The following is an 18,164-nucleotide window of genomic DNA, read 5'->3' as shown; positions in this document are numbered from 1 at the left end:
GATGAATAAGTCAATCTACCTTCTTGTTATATTAAAGGAATGAAGTATCATATACAAAGCAAGCAGAAGAAAACATAGGATCGCGCTTCAGAACATGAATGTGGTAATTAAGGTGAAAGATAAAGGGATTATAGAAATTAACAGGGAAAACAACCATCACATTACAGAAACAAAACGAAACAATGTTTTGACAGATCATGTGACATATATTGGTCTGCGATCATCTAAAACATACAGAAAAGGAGTTGATGAGAGGATGGGCGTTTCTGCTAGCCGCACAATAGACTTCAGCATGAGCATGGCAGCAACATGTCTGTACTTTTGCTGCAGTTGTCTAAGCAATTGTCAAATTCGAACACATCCTCGTTAGTTTGAGATCAACACGGAGAAATTAAGCGAAAGCAAGCATTGAATAATTAGAAAGAAAAAATAACTGAAACAATACCATTGTTGTGGTTACTCAGAGCTGCCAGTGATAGCTCTCCTCACTGTATTAAACACATTGTTATCAAATTAGATACTTAAAAGCAGCACACACAGGATATGAGTTTTTTTTTTTACTTACTTTGATAATGATGACGTTAAGACGGTCACATCCTTCATTCTCTGTGATTTCTTCTTTAATTCTCTCAACTGAAGCCTCCAGTGATTCGTTCCCAGAGTACATCAACTTAATCTGTTTCAGTGTTAGAATATTTGCAAAGCTTAACTGGATCTCCTCAAGCTTACTACACCCATTTATAACAAGTGTTTCAAGCAGGGGAAAGGATTCCTCCGAGACATTCCACCTTGAGATACGTAAGTAGGACAGTTTCAAGAACTTAAGTTTATGCAGTGTGATATCTATAGGAAGGTACCACTCTTCGGAATGAGTGAAATCCCTTAAATGGAGACACTCCAGATTTGGTAGTCCCACGGTGAAATAAATTGCTTTTTCTACATGAATCCCATCTAATACCAGTTTTTTTAAATTTGAAGGTAAGTGTAACTCCGATGGAATTGGGGACCCCATAAAGGAAATGAAAACTGATTGAAGCTTGGTAAAACTCTCCAATGTGGAACAAAAAGGCTCTCTGGATTTTCTATCGCCTTTAAACCTGATTCGAAGTTCTTGAACATTAGGACACTTCCCTAATAACACATCCACCCTATCAATTTCAATTACAACTGCCCTTAATATCCTCAAATTTTCCAATTTAGAGGATTCTTCAAAGATCCCTTGCTTATCAAATTCAGGCAAATGCATGTCAACATGCCTTAATTTTTCCATTTTCCAAAAAGTCCCTGGTAACAGCATAGTGTTGGCATAACAATTCACAATCAAAGTTTCAAGATTGGGAAGATGTGATTTTGGATGAAAATCAAATTTACTTGTGTGAAGTGCAAGGTACTTCAGGTGAATTAGTGGTTGCAATGTAGCTGACGACAAACACTCCACTTTATGAGAACTCAAATCCAAGACCTTAACAAGTCTCAATTTACTACACTGACGGAAGGGATCCCAAGTATATGAGATATGAAATAGACCTCCATTCGTCATTATCAATGACCTCAAGTGTTGATTGAAAGTTTTCCGTGTTTTGGATCTCAGAGATGCAAACTTGGAAAGCTCATTACTGTAATTGAAGCTCACTCGACTTTCCTTCCATTCAGAAGGTTGAAACTGGTGGCTATAATGCCCCTTTACTAGTAGCATAAACTTCTCTTCTCTACTCCTCTCCAAGCAAAAGTGAAGCACCACATCATGAACCTGACAGTATTTGACTTTACCATTATATTTTCTCTTTGAAACCATTACCACGTTACTGTGGATGAGATCCATCAAGTAACCTTCTGCTGCCTCTTCCATTACTCTCCCAGATTCAATGTTCTGCACGAAACCTTCCGCAATCCATAAACTTATCAATTTAGACACTGGAATTTTTGTGTCCTCCAGAAACATCCCCATGTAAAGAAGGCATGGTCTTAAATGGTCAGGTAAGTTATCATAACTTAACTGCACAACTGACAGACTGTATCCTTCAGATTCACCATGAGAGGAAAGAAGAGATTTTTCAACCACATCCCACCAAGAGGCTTCCGTTTTCTTCCTTTTGATTATTCCAGCAACCAAGACAACTACTAGAGGCAATCCTTTGCATCTTTTCGCAATTGCTAGACTCACATCTTGTAGTTCAGGTGGGCAACCTTCCTGCTGAAATACTTTTTTCTGCAACAATTGGCAACTCTCTTCTGGTGTGAGAAATGGAAGGATGTACGGATCAATATGGTGCATGACATAGGCACCCACTTTCTCAAGTCGAGTTGTTACTACTATTCTGCTTCTATTTCCAACATCTGGAAAGGAAAGCCTTAAGTCATCCCATGCCGTGCCATCCCACATATCATCCAAGACAATGAGATATCTTTTTCCCATTAGGTGTTTCCTCAACTTGTCAGCAAGGATGTCATCCTTATCTTCCTTATCCTTTGAACCAGTAACTTGACTGAAAATCTCTTGTAATAGCTCTCTCCAATTATATGTTTGGGAAATGATGCACCATGCTCGAACATCGAAGCAAGAAACAATTATGTCGTTATTGTACACCTGTCTAGCAATAGTCGTTTTCCCTTGTCCTCCCATGCCTACAATTGAGAGGACATCTAGCTCATTTGTACCTCTAATCAGATACTGAATCATCTTTTCTGTGTCATTCTCAAATCCTACTATCTCCTCATCATTCACAGGATTGCTATGTCGAGTTGGCAGATGTTTAGATGGTGCTATCACATAACAAGGCTTAAGAGCAACGTCCGCCGACCACATCTCAGTCACCTCTGCACAAATGTGCTTGATCTCTTTTAAGATTGAAGGAAGTGAGCAAAAAATATGCCAAAGAACATTATACTGAACAAGAATAGAGTCAATGGCAACTTCAACTTCATATGCCAAATTGATAGTACGCCTATGAAGATTTTTAGGAATTTTATGTTCATGGTGCGCCTTTGCAACATCTCTGAAAATGGATGATAAAGATGAAAACTCCTCCTCTAAGATGAATGCAAGAGATGATAGCTCTTTCTCTAAATTACCAATATGAGGTTTCATCATGAAATCTAAACATGATTTAGATTTCGACATCTCATTCAATTTCCTTAAAAGAGACTCCAGAAAACACAATCCACCAGCAGGGGGAAACTGAGATGGAGTGAATTTTAAGGATTTGTAGTATGTCTTCACTTGTCCCTTCAGATCTTTAGTTTTCTCCATTATCTGTATCGACCAAATATTGTTTTTGCTTGTGTCATCTTTGTTTATAGAGCTAGGAAGAAGCTTTTGAATTACATACAGAACATCACCCACTATAGCTCCAACCTTTTCCATAACCTCATTCAACCAGTTACCATCAATAGCATGATTTGACACATCAGCATTAAGGAAAACCAACAAGTACTCTATTGCCACGTCAATAGTTCGAGTGGAAACATTATTAGGAAAGTTCTCGAGCTTTTTGTTTTTAAGGTACATCAGAAGAGTGTGGAGATGATGTGAGAGTCCTTTTAGCAATTTGTTGTCCTTAAAAGTTCTTGATTGAGTAAACTTTGAAGTCTTTAGACTTTGAAGTCTTTAGTTCACCAAGAAAAATCTTCTTCATTTTCCATCTCCACTAGCACAATCAGGCATAACAGATACGGAGGCTTATCCAAGATAAAAACTTCATCCTTCTCATCAATGCTAAGCGAAACAGCATGACAAAACTGTTCCACATTGTTAGCCATGAACTGAATTCGAGTCTCTAAAAACTCCAGCTTCTCATGGTCGACGTAACCATTTATCTCTGTTGCATATAAGTGACTCAAAAATCTCATTTTCTTTTGAATGATTTTCACTTGCTTTAAAATTCCATTTATTTCAAAGTTTTCATTATTCGGTGGAGGAAAGAATTCCAGGAACACCAATACATAATTTAGATTCTTTCCGAGCCAATCCATATATTCCGACAAATAGGAATCATTCAACTCATAATTGTACCTTAAAATAGTGTTACCTTCAATGAACTCTAGCAAGTGTGATTCTAGCCTTTCCAGATTAAGGTTAATTTTACGTTCATCTGGAATTCCACGAAAAACTACGTGAAGCAATTCCACAACCAATTTGACCCTCTCCCTGAGTTCGACCAATGAATAGGAAAAAGAACATGATGGTACTTTATAAAGGTTCTAAAAAATCTTAGGTTTATTTCAATTATCTTAATTAGACCAATACTGATTCCATCCAAATCACCTCCACCCTTGATCCATCTTAGCTGATCTAACACATTGTCAATGTCATTATGAGCCATCTTCTGCAAGTTCACCAACTCTTGAATATGAGTTTTTTTATTAAATAAGAGCAACATTTCTATTCACATTTTTCTATATCTATTGCTAGAAGCTATATTTTACTAAACGTTTTCATTTGGGAGATAGTTGAATTATACAAACTCTTCTTCTTGAGAGAGTTCTTAAGAGACAAATACATTCACTTCTATTTTATTTTGCTCGGTTTTCTTTTGTCTATCTTTGTTAGTTTTTGTGCTCTTAGTTTTATATTAGAAGAACTTGTTGAATTCTGGAGATACACCTATACCGGGTGAAATATCTTTAAAGATACTGTCTTTTGACATGCTTGGATTCTTACATTACTACTTGTGTATAAGCTCCTAACAACAATACATTACATACTCGAATGGACTATTGTTCTTTCTTTTGCTACTAAATCCCTAAATTAGACATGCCTCAAGCTATGGGAAATTGAGAATTCCCTACAAGTGTTCGTAATGAAGTATTTTTCATATGAAATTCTTTAAACAACCTACAGTTAGACAACCACGACAACAACAACACACCCAATATAGTCCCACAAAGTAAAGTCCGGAAACAACCTAGAATTCTATTACTAAATAATTAAAAGTTCTTTTGCCATATGAAATTCATTAATAGAAATAATTGTTGAACTCTGTGAAGATGCTATTACTTAACTGATGTTGTTTCATACAAAGTTTACTAGTGGGGATATATATATATGAGGAGTCCGCAGCCTAAATGGGTTGCAATTACATTAGAGGTGTCGAATGGATGGGTTGCGTTGATATTGAGTGAGTCAAATTGAGCTAAGTTAGTAAATGGACGAGTTATTGACCCGCGCAAAAGCTACCTGAGTTGAAATGTGGGTCATAACTTAAGCCGTCCAATTCTTACTAAGTTTTAATTGCTTTATCTATTCTTTTAGAAAAAATTTAATGACCAATAAAATGTTTTTCTCTCTCTTTATTATGGCTATATATGACATATGAAATTAAAAAAAAATTAAAATGTTTCAACAAGATTCCACATGAGTCAATTTGGACTGCATATCAACCCAATTTTTAATGAGCTGTAATGGATTAAGTTAAAAAGTACGACAAAAACTTGAACCGATTGATCGAATTAGTTGAGTTGAGTTTGATTTTGCTACCCCTAAATAGATTCATATAGCAGTTTAAGAAGTTGACTTTGGGATGACAAGTGAAACCAACCTAAATATTTGCAAAAAAGAAGAGAGAAGTACCTAAACCAACTTTTATTTCCTTGTTGTATCTCCAATTTCGTAATTCAAGCCTAGAAAGAATATGCCAAAGAGATGATAAATATAATTAAAATTAAATTCAAGTACCACCAAAAAAAAAAAATTAGAGGCAAGAGAAAAAGAAACCGATCGAATCATGAAATCTTAAGTTCAAAATAAAATTTTGAATCAATAAACTGACCTCAATAACCATGAATTCAATCTGCCAGACACAAGGTGTTGTCTAGTATAGAGAGAGAGATATATATGAGCTCTGAGTTATTGCATAAATAATATATTTAATGGTAGGTAAACAACAATTATTGCTTTATTATAATTAATAAGGGAAAATGCATAGGTACCCCAGCCTATGCCCGAAATTCCAGAGACACACCTAATCTTTACTAAGGTCCTATTACCCTCCCGAACTTAATATATCTATAATATTCTACCTCTTTTCGGCCTACGTGGCACTATTCTTAAAAAAATTGTCAACATGAGCTGGACCCACAAGATAGTGTCACGTAGGCCAAAAAGGGGTAGAATATTACATATAAAATAAGTTCGGGCGGTAATAGAACTTTAGTAAAGGTTAGGTGTGTCACTGAGATTTCGGGCATAAGCTGGGGGTACTTATGCGCTTTCCCTAATTAATAACTAATAGTTGTTGTCGTTTCATTCCTATTGGCTAATTGACTGACACTATGAGCTGAGTCATATTATATTATTATACATAAATATTAAAAGTGAGAAGATGTTAACTCAAAAGTTGATCATATCATCATAAAATAATAATANTATTGTTATTGTTATTGTTATTGTTATTGCTATTGTTATTGTTATTGTTATTGTTATTGTTATTGTTATTGTTCTTATTGTTATTGTTATTGTTATTATTGTTATTGTTATTGTTATTGTTATTGTTATTATTATTNTTATTGTTATTATTATTGTTACTATTGTTTTTACTGTCATTATTATTATTATTATTATTTGTCACGACCTAGATCGTCGTGATTGGCACCCACACTAATCCTTTGGTAGGAGAACCACTACTACAACCCAAACCAAGCAACTTAACCAAAAACTAAAGCCTTTAAAGATTCGAAAACAGGAATAAATAGCTGAAGATTGAAGTTCCCATAAACTTCAAAAAGATCTAACAACTAAACAATGCGGAAAATACACCTAGAACCTGAAAGTCAATGTACCAAAATATCTAACAACGAACCGAAGTCTCAACAAGGAGGGTCACAACCCCAAACTAATGAACTAATCAACTAACTAGAAAAGTCCAAGTCCGAATGTGGACATAGACGAAAGGAAAACTCATGGCAGCCTAAAAGAACTGGCTCACCCTTGAATTCGAACAATCATTGATCTTCTAAGCAAGGTCTGTCAATAGCCGCTTGAAGATGCCATGTACTCAACAAAGAAAGAGCAAGTGCACAATCAGTACACAACCACAGTGTACTGGTAGGATCACGCGGCTATCCCACTAAGTGCAACACACACAAGTCAATACAACAACATAATCACATGCATATATCAAACATATACAATATTATCAACATTTACGAAACAACGAACATGCCCAACGTTTGGGGCTCGCCTAACCGATCTTACACAAATTATGTGTTAAATTCTTTAATTAACATTATTGACCTTAATAATTCTTGAATAAATTAATGATACTTAATAATTAACTTTACATCTCTCAAGATACACAATTATGACAAGTCATTAGTTCTCTCATGGAACCCAAACTCAAACAGTTAGCATACCGGAACATGGTATCCTATCCAATGATTATGCCGGAACATGGCAATCGATCCGATAATTATCCCGGAACGTGGCAACCGATCCATTCAACACACCACAATCACAATCATAAGTCTATTCTCAAGTTCATACAATTTAGTTATGATTCATGGCATCCATCATTCCTCTATCTTATTTACACAAGTGTGATCAATAATGCAACATTCACATACATACATTTATCATAATGAAGCAAGAACAAACATACATCACACAATCATAGAATCACAACCATCACCTTTAACCAACGACACTCAGAAAATACCGTTCACGCTAAGATCAATTATAGGAGTTCTACTCACCTGCATTCAATTCTGTAAAGTCGTACGGACTCCTTAACAACTTATCTAACTACTCATGTACTCAAAAACATAATTAGATCACCCGATTATTACCAGATTTCTCTACACATTAATGACTCCAATTTCGTTCAAATCTAGACTAGGTAGAGAAATTTCAAGTTACTACGAAAAAGTTTTCCAACCCAAAAAATTTCCTCGGTTGGTTTTTTTTCTATAACGACAGAATCCAGTCGTTACAATAGATACCAATTTACCCATCACTCGTCCCCGAGTGACAAACTTAGGAAAAATAGGTTAAAGATAGAATGAAGTAGTACCTGAATCGACGAACAATTAGGGATACTTGTCTCGCATGTCCCTCTGGGTCTCCCAAGTACCTTCCTCAACTAGACGATGTTTTCATTGAACCTTCACGGACTTAATCTCTTTGGTCCTCAACTTGCCCACATCACGATCAAAAATTGCAATCGGTTCCTCCTCATATTTGAGGTGTTTGTCTAACACAAATGAGTCTCATTTAATAATATAATTCCCGTCGCCATGATACCTCTTCAACATAGACACATGAAATATCAAATGAACTCCCGATAAATTAGGAGGTAAAGCCAATTTATACGACACCGGTCTTACACATTCGAGAACCTCAAATGGACCAATGTATCGCAGACTTAGCTTACCTTTCTTGCCGAATCTCATCACTCTTTTCATGGGTGATATCTTAAGAAGAACATTCTCACCGGTTTGAAACGTCATGTCTCTTACCTTATAATCCGCATACTTCTTCTGCCTACTCTAGGCTGCTAAAAGCTTAGCTTGAATACTCCTCACCTTATCTTGAGCATCCTTCACTAAATCAATCCCCAAAGGTTTCATATCCTCATCCTCGAACCATACTATGGGTGATCTACATCCCCTCCCATAGAATGCCTCAAATAGTGTCATATCTATGCTAGAGTGATAACTATTATTATAGGAGAATTCACAAAAAGGAAGGAACTTATCCCAATGCCCTCCAAAGTCAATCACACATGCCCTCAACATGTCTTCTAACACTTGAATAGTCCTCTCTGACTGCCCATCCGTCTGTGGATGGAAAGTTGTACTAAAAGTGAGTTGTGTGCCCAATTCATCATGTAATTTCCTCCAAAACTTGGATGTGAATTGGGTACCACAGTCTGAGATTGTAAAGAGGGGCACCCCATGCAACCTCGCTATCTTTTTCACATACACCTTAGCTAATTGTTCAGTATTATAATCTATTCTTACCGGAATAAAATGGGCTGACTTAGTCAATCTATCAACCACTACCCAAATAGAATCAAATTTTCCCAAAGTCTTAGGAAGACCAATCACAAAATCCATGGCTATCCCTTTCCACTTCCATTCCAGAATTGGCATTCTTTTAAGCAAACTTGCAGGCCCTTGATGTTCATACTTCACTTGTTGGCAATTTTGACACTTAGCCACAAACTCCGCTATATCCTTCTTCATGCCCAACCACCAATAAATTCGCTTCAAATCTCAATAAATCTGCGTCACACTCGGATGAATATAATATCGCAAACCATGAGATTCTGCCAACAATTTCTGAATCAAGTCATCAACTCGAGGAACACAAATTCTTCCTTTAAAACTAAGCACGCCTTCCGCATCAAGAGTGGTCTCTTGTGCCTTACCAATCGCAGTCTTCTTCCTAAGCTCCTCCAAATTTTCAATTTCAAATTGTTTGGCCTTGATCTCATCAATAAATGTGGCCCTTACTTTAATGCTAGCTAACACCCCCACCTCTTATTGAGATGCCCAACTGCATGAACTTAGACTCTAAGGTCTGAATTTTCTTAGCCAAAGGTCGCTTGGATACACTCAAGCAAGCTAAACTACCCATACTCACCGTTTTTCGACTCAAAGCGTCTACCACCACATTAGCCTTGCCCGGATGGTATTGAATGGTGACATCATAATATTTAAGAAACTCCATCCACCTTCGTTGTCTCAAATTCAGATCCTTTTGAGCGAACACATGCTGCAAACTACGATGATCAGTAAACAGTTCACACTTAACACCATAGAGGTAATGCCGCTAGATCTTAAGAGCAAACACTACCGCTGCCAACTCCAAATCATGTGGTAGATAATTCATCTCATGCACCTTCAATTGACGCGAGGCATAAGCTATAACATTCTTATCCTGCATCAACACAACACCCAAACCAGAATGTGAAGCATCACAATAAATAATAAAATCTTTTCCTTCAACCGGTAATGCTAGAATAGGTGCGGTGGTCAAGAGAGTCTTGAGCTTTTGGAAGCTCTCCTCACATTTTTCAGTCCATTCAAATGATATCTCTTTTTTGGTCAAATTAGTCAAGTGAGTGGCAATAGAAGCAAAGTTCTTCACAAATCGATGATAATAGCTAGCGATCCCAACAAAACTCCTAACTTCCATCATAGAGCTAGGCCAACCCAATTCTTAACCGCCTCAATCTTTTGAGGATCTACCATTACCCCTTCTTTTGAAACTACATGTCCCAAAAATGAAACAAAAGTCAACCAAAATTCACACTTAGAAAATTTAGCATACAACCTTTGTTTCCCAAGAACACCCAAAACAATACGAAGATGGTCAGCATGCTCTTCCTTAATTTTCGAATAGACCAAAATATCATCAATAAAAACTAGGACGAAAGAATCGAGAAATGGCTTGAACACCCCCATTTATTAAACTCATGAACGATGCAGGCGCATTGGTCAAACCAAAAATTCATAGTGCCCATAGCAAGTCCTAAACGCCGTCTTGGGCACATCCACAGGCCTAATTTTCAACTGATGGCAGCCAGACCTTAGATCAATTTTTGAGAAAACTGATGCACTTTGCAATTGGTCAAAAAAATCATATATTCGAGGCAAAGGATATTTGTTTCGAATAGTGACCGTATTCAATTGTCGGTAATATATACATATTGTCATACTACCATCCTTTTTCTTAACAAACAAAATTGGAGCACCCCATGGGGAAGCACTGGGACGAATAAATACCTTATCAAGAAGCTTTTGGATTTGAGCCTTAAGCTCTCTTAATTCTGTCGGGGCCATACGATATGGAGGGCTAGAAATGGAATGCGTACCAGGTTCTAAATCAATGCAGAAATCTATGTCTCTATCCGGAGGCATACCAGGCAAGTCATTAGGAAATACTTCTCTAAATTCTGACACCACTGGAATAGACTCAATAGATAGAGCCTCAATCTCAACATCCCTAATATGAGCCAAATAAGCCAAACAACCCTACCCTATCAATTTCCTAGCCCGAATGGAGGATATGATCTTGGTTTGCTTAGGCTTGTACACCCCTTCCCACTCTAATTTTTCCCATCTCGGAATTTCTAGAGTTACAACTTAGTATTACAATTAAGCAAAACATAATAGGGGGACAACCAAGTCATGCCTAAGATTATATAAAAATCAGTCATATCTAAAATCACCAAATCAGCCCAAGTCTAAAATCCCATAAACAAAATAGGACAAGCACGATAGACATGGGTGACTATGACTGACTCTCAACCTGGGGTAGAAACATGGATGGAGGCATCAAGTATATCACAATTCATAGCAATTTATGAGGCAAATCGCACAGATACATATGAATAAGTAGAACTTGAATCAAATAACACATTAGTCATCTAGTCACAGACAAGAATAGTACATGTGATCACTACGTCAAACGCCTCTGCCTCATTCTTGCTCGGAAAGGCGTAACACTGAACCCTATCATCTTGACGAGCCACTTCTATGTCTGGTTGCACGTTACCTTTGCCTGCATTACCATTTCTTCTACCTCAACGGTTTCGTTGATTACCTTCTCGCCCACCTTGTGGACGTCATCTACCATTATTACCATTCTCCGCGGGTACCACTGCTCTAGACTGCTACTGCGCTGAATCTAACACTCGTGGGTGGGGACAATCTCTCTTCATATGCCCTAGTTCACCACAATTGTAACATGTACGATCAAAAGATGGCCTGCTGCTTGTTGAAGGTGCGACTCCCTTGCTATCCTGAATAAAATTATGAGGTGGAGTTCCCGAGTAATTACCTGTAGAGGCGGGCATAGTGGACTGAATTGGCTTGGCTGCAAGCGTTGGCCTCCCTAAACCTCTAGAATAAGAACCTTGAAAGTTGCATGAATTCTTGTCCATTTTTGCCAATGCCTTAGGCTGACCGTCTCGCCTCACCCCTTTCACTTTCTTAACATAGTTTGTTACCTCGTTAAAGCTCCTCCTTACAGAGGTCATATGGAACTTGGCCTCATAAGCAGACACAAACATACCACATTGCTCCAAGCTATAAACTCATCCTTCTTACGATTCCTCAAAGTTTTGAGCACATACTTCTCTAGAAACAGAGCATGAAATTGGGTCCAAGTAAGTGGAGGTAAAGTTGAAGATCTGCATTTCATATAAGCTCTCCACCACTACTTAGCCTCGCCTTGAAGCAGAAAAGTCACAAACTAAACCCCATGCTGATGGACAATTCCCAACTTATGAAGCCTTTCATAGCAGTCTAAGATAAACTCATAAGCATCCTCATTCTCAGAACAAAGAAACACATGAGGCTTTAGCTTCAAAAACTTAGTCAACATTTCATAATCATTATCAGTCATAACAGAATCCAACAAAGGACGGAAGAAAGCATCATTACCTCTTGCTCCACCTGTCTTGAGAGCAGTGCTAGCAATAGGGGTATTAGCGGGAGCTTGAGTTTCTTGAACAGAAGGAAGCACTCCAGGACCAACCAACCCTTTCAAGAATGATATGATATGTCGAGCTAATATTGGGTCTATGGGAGGAACATCGATAGTCTCAACCTGTACCTCTTCCTCTTGTCCCACCTCCTCAACGTTTTCAACCTCGGTATCATCTTCAATCTTTTCATGATGTACGGGAGGGGCCTCATTTTGGGGGGCATTTTCGACCGGTACCCCATCTCTAGTAGGCGCCACTCTTCCACGGCCTCTACCCCTAGCTCTTTCTCTACCCCTGCCCTGACCGCGGCCTCTTGCTGCAGATTCCTTAGCTGGAGCATTGATGGGAGCTACGGGCCTGACGTTATTGAATCTAATATTAACCATCTGCAGACAGAAGAGTGAAAGAGGTTAGATACCAATTTGAATCGCCAAATACCAATTGGAATCAAGTCATAGCACGAAAGGAGACAAGAGAAAATAGAGAGATTTCCTAAAGTCCTATAGCCTCTCGAAGAAAAGTAAAGACGTCCCCATACTGTTTCGCAAGACTCTATTAGACTTGTTTTGGTACATCAAGATCAACGAACCTAAGCTCTGATATCAACTTTGTCACGACCCAGACCGTCGTGATTGACACTCACACTAACCCTCCGGTGGGCGAACCACTAGTACAACCCAACCAAGCAACTAAACCAAAAACTAAAGCATTTAAGGATACGAAAATAGGAATAAATAGCTAAAGACTGAAGTTCCCATATAAACTTCAAAAATATCTAACAACTAAACAATGCGAAAATACACCTAGAACTTGAGAGTCAATGTACCAAAACATCTAACAATGAACCAAAGTCTCAACAAGGAGGGTCACAACCCCAAACTAATGAACTAATCAACTAACTAGAAAAGTCCAAGTCCGAAATGTGGACATAGACGAAAGGAGAACTCATGGCAGCCTGGAAGAACTGGTTCACCCTTGAATTCGAACGATCACTGATTTTCTAAGCAAGGTCTGCCAATAGCCGCTTGAAGATGCCCTGTACTCAACAAAGAAAGAGCAAGTGTAGTATCAGTACACAACCACATTGTACTGGTAGGATCACACAGCTATCCCACTAAGTGCAACATACATAAGTCAATACAACAATATAATCACATGCATATATCGAACATATACAATACGATCAACATTTATGAAACAACAAACAACTTTACATTTCTCAAGATACACAATTATGACAAGTCATTGGTCCTCTCATGGAACCTAAACCCAAATAGTTAGCATACCGGAACGTGGTACCCGATCCAATGATTATGCCGAAACGTGGCAACGATCCCATAATTATGCTGGAACGTGGCAATCGATCCAAGTTAATTATGCCGAAATGTGACAACCGATCCATTCAACACACCACAATCACAAGTCTATTCTCAAGTTCATACAATTAGTCATGATTAATGGCATTCATCATCCCTATATCTCATTTACACAAGTGTGATCAATAATGCAACTTTCACATACATACATTTATCATAATGAAGCAAGAACAAGCATACATCACACAATCATAGAATCACAACCATCACATAATCAACGATACTCAGAAAATACCGTTCACGCTAAGATCGATTCCAGGAGTTCTACTCACCCGAATTCAATTCCGTAAAGTCATACGGATTCCTTAACGACTTATCTAACTACTCATGTACTCAAAAACATAATTAGATCACCCGATTGTTACCAGATTTCTCTACACTTTAATGACTCCGATTTCATCTAAATCTGGACTAGGTTGAGAAATTCCAAGTTACTACGAAAAAGTTTTCCGACCCAAAATATTTCCCCCGTTGGGTTTTTTTTATAACGACGGAACCCGATCATTCCATTATTATTATTATTATTATTGTTGTTGTTGTTGTTGTTTTTGTTGTTATTGTTATTATTATAATTATTATTATTATTATTATTATTATTATTGTTATTGTTATTGTTATTTTTTATTATTATAATGATTATTATTATTATCATTATTATTATTATTATTGCTGTTGTTGTTGTTGTTGTTGTTGTTGTTGTTGTTGTTATTATTATTTTATTTTTATTGTTATTATTAATGTTGTTGTTGTTGTTGTTATTATTATTATTATTATTATTATTATAATTATACATTACTTTTTTTAAAAATTATGGTATAGAATTGAAACTTGTCTTTCTATTTCAAATTGAATCTGAAATTATATGTTCATGTGAAGAGGACTGCAACGATGTTAATGAAACTTTATAACATACTGAAGTGACAAAATAGGGGAGAAATAATGTAATAATTATTCATGACATCATATGATAATATAACCGCATAAAATCATTAATTCAAATGAAACTAAATAAAATACCTCATTCAAATCAAATAAAAAAAGGCATTCCTTATTAATTTTGACATTGTATATTAGTATAACTAGTGAATTCATCCGCGCTTCGCGCAGTTATAAAAAATGAAAAGTTGTTATATAATTATCCAAACATATAATTGTTTTCAGAGAGAAAAATATTTTTGTTAGTAGTCAGATGACTTCCAATAAAGTCATAAGTTACTCTTTTGAAACAAAAAAATATAATTAAATTTCCGACAATAATTTTTTTGTATAAAATAAAAAATAAAGAGAAATCATAGAGAACAATAAAAAAAAAAAAAAAAAAGAATGCAATATTATTTTTACCCTGCTTACAATCCTAATCATTAAAAAATAAAAATAAAAATCATGAAATCAATACACAATCTTCCAAACTCTTGTTGACATCCATTTCCACAAGTTGATCACCATTCAATAGTTTTATTCTTTGAGTCAAATTAAAGAATGAATAAAATAAGTATCGGAAACAATTTAAAAGGCAAATGTGATTATTTGTCCAAGGTCTTACAATACTTTTATTTATAGGACTATAATATGAATAACAAATAATGTCAAGAATATGACTATTAATTATTTAGAGATTATGATAAAAAAAAAATATGGGAGTAATGAAAATAATGAACATTAAGTTTTGTATTAACGAATATAAATGAATAGTTAATTGACATATTTGTTAGTCTACAATAAAAAATAGAGAAATTGTAAAAGTAAAAAAGAAGAAAATAAATAGAATTCTTAGTCAAAGATTATTATAAAGATGAAAAACTCAAGAGACTCAAGTTATTATTGTGTAGATTTTAGTGTTATTTAAAAACTTGTAATTAAGTATTTTATAATTGAAAATTTATGGGGAAAAAATTATATTTAAACATTTTTGAGGAACTAAAACAAAAAAGAGGAGATAATTATGTCCAACAAATTCACAAGTTACTATTTTGAACCAAATGAAATTATAAATTTACGACAGTCGAAACTTTATATAAAATACAAAATAAAGAGAAATCATGAAAGAACTATAATAAATAAATAAATAAATAAATAATACAACATCATTCTTACGATCTTAATTATTAAAACATTTAAAAAATTATGAAATCAATGTACAATCTTCCGAGCTCTTGTCGATATAAACTTCCACAAACCACAATCACTATTCAATAGGTTTTATCTAATTCTTCAAAAACCAAAGCATCAACATAATAAACACCAAAAACATGACAACTTAAAATGCTAATGTGCTCATTTCAACAAAGCCTTACAATATCTCTATTTGTAGGACTACAATACAGAATACCAAATAATATCATGAATATGACTATTAATTATTTTAGAGGTTGTAATAATAAAAAGTTATGAAAGTAATGAAAATAAAGATCATTAAACTTTACATTAAAACAGCCTTTTAGAAATTTGACACTGAGTTTTGGATATAAAATTTTGAAACTCTTATCAATTTCTTACAATAAAATTCAAGTAATAAAAAAAACAACTTACATGTAAATAAAAAAGGAAAATAATTATACATTTCCGCCAATAATCTTGCGGGAGCTTGTTTAAATTTTCTAACTAAATTACCAGATTGAAATTCAATCAGTTTATCAAATATCATGAAAAAGATGATTTTTCACATTAAAAAAAAAAGACACATGCAATAAAAATAATTAAATTTCATATTAGTAAAAAATAAAGCAATATATAATCTATAAAATGCTATTTTATTAAGTTTCAAAAACAAATTGTGATTCTCGGTCAAAAAGATGAGCAAGTTTCATCTAGCTAATCCCTAACTCAACTATACATATAAATTTGATCTTGTAATAAATTTTCTAATGTCTCTGTTTATAGGACATAATATGGAATATCAAAAGATATCATGAATATGACTCTATTAATATGAATTAGGAGTTAAGATTCTCAAAAATAATTGATAAAAGAAAAGTATAACATATTTTTAATACAATGTCTTTAATTTATTGTTGTTTTTTTAAAAGAAAAACTTATAAATAATTTTAGAAAAAATTGTTTAGAAAAAAATGAAAAATGAATTATTTATTAGAAACTCAACTTTTTTTGCACGATAAATGAGAAATACAAATTTAAAATTATTTTTAATGAAAAGATATTTGTTTAGAAGTGGCTCGGTAGTAGAAGGTTTTAAAACTGCATGTTTAAATTGTGATTGTCAATAAAAATTAATTTAGATTAATTGTTTAATTGAAAAATAAAATTAATTAATTGAATAATTCAATTCTTACCTCACCTATAATATATAAGTTAATATAGAACACTATGTGACAACGAAAAATCATTAATTATTTGAAACAACATTCACCACAGAATAAAAAGGCAGAGAGGATTTTGTTTAAAATGGATACATAAACACAAAATATTTAACAAATTATAAAGAAATTTAACTTTCATAATATACACAAAAGATTAGATTATTATCTGTGTTGTAGAATCAATTCATTTTACAAAACATAAAATGAATAATAAAAAATATTACATAATTGTGTAGTTATCAAATGTTTAAAAGTATTTTTCCTTCTTCAATTATATATATGGATCATGAAGATTGATTGATCCCAACATCAACTGATCATTTTCATTTATAGATCTTTTTTTTTTTTTGAAAAAAAATCAACTGATCATCTTCATTTTCAATATTCAGAGCTTTCAAAATAGAATACGTAATTAATACGGTAAGATAAATAAAAAGATTGAAGAAAAAGAGAGGAATGGGAATTGAAGTGTATCTATAAGAATGAATAAAATTAATGACCAACAATAATAAGAGGAAAAGAAAGTCCAACATTAACTTACTGGGACTTTTAATACATTTGATAATATTCCTTAAACTATTAAACTTAGCCGCGTTACGTGTGGGGTGTGTGAAAATATATTAAATTTATGAAATACTTTTTTGTTTTTTATAAAATTAAAATATTAATAATATTTTCAATGATCTTTTTTGAACTTCAAATTCAAATAAATTATATTACAAATTTTAGTACTTAGATTTGTAATTTTGACTTAGATTCATGGGATATTAATTTTATCCAAAAAATAAAGAAGAAAAATAATCATTAAATTAGCACCACCTAACACTTTTTTTTTATGTTAGAGTTGTAATAATTGAATATTTATGAATTTAGTATCCATTTAAATGCATTCTTAGATAGAGTTATTATAGGGTAATAATAATAAAAATAATAGATTTAACCGAAGAAAAAAAAGAAAGAAATATATACGCTTTATAATAGATAAATAAAACAAAGATTTGCTACACTAAAATTATGTTATTTTCTAATGTAAATACATA

At 34.3% G+C, this 18,164-nt stretch overlaps 1 protein-coding gene and 1 long non-coding RNA gene across 2 annotated transcripts; both read right to left on the bottom strand.

Annotated features, from left to right (window-relative positions):
- Positions 1–15: 15 nt before the first annotated feature.
- LOC125872893 (putative late blight resistance protein homolog R1A-3) lies at positions 16–3,589 on the bottom strand. Its single transcript, XM_049553687.1, has 3 exons — positions 566–3,589; positions 446–488; positions 16–334 (listed from the first exon to the last, which is right to left on the bottom strand). Exons 1-2 carry the CDS (start codon positions 3,506–3,508, stop codon positions 486–488), a joined length of 2,946 nt encoding a protein of 981 aa, XP_049409644.1. The 5' UTR covers positions 3,509–3,589; the 3' UTR covers positions 16–334; positions 446–485.
- A 656-nt stretch (positions 3,590–4,245) lies between these two features.
- On the bottom strand, positions 4,246–5,878 carry LOC125872906 (uncharacterized). The gene is made up of 3 exons (XR_007447175.1): positions 5,769–5,878; positions 5,570–5,619; positions 4,246–4,325 (listed from the first exon to the last, which is right to left on the bottom strand). It is a non-coding gene; the product is annotated as an uncharacterized LOC125872906 (long non-coding RNA).
- Positions 5,879–18,164: the final 12,286 nt, after the last annotated feature.

The sequence above is a fragment of the Solanum stenotomum genome, chromosome 8, assembly GCF_019186545.1.
Source record: "Solanum stenotomum isolate F172 chromosome 8, ASM1918654v1, whole genome shotgun sequence".
In the NCBI taxonomy this organism is placed as follows: Eukaryota; Viridiplantae; Streptophyta; class Magnoliopsida; order Solanales; family Solanaceae; genus Solanum; species Solanum stenotomum.
The sequence above is the reverse complement of the archived record's forward strand: the minus strand, read 5'-3'. Positions and strand labels throughout refer to the sequence as shown.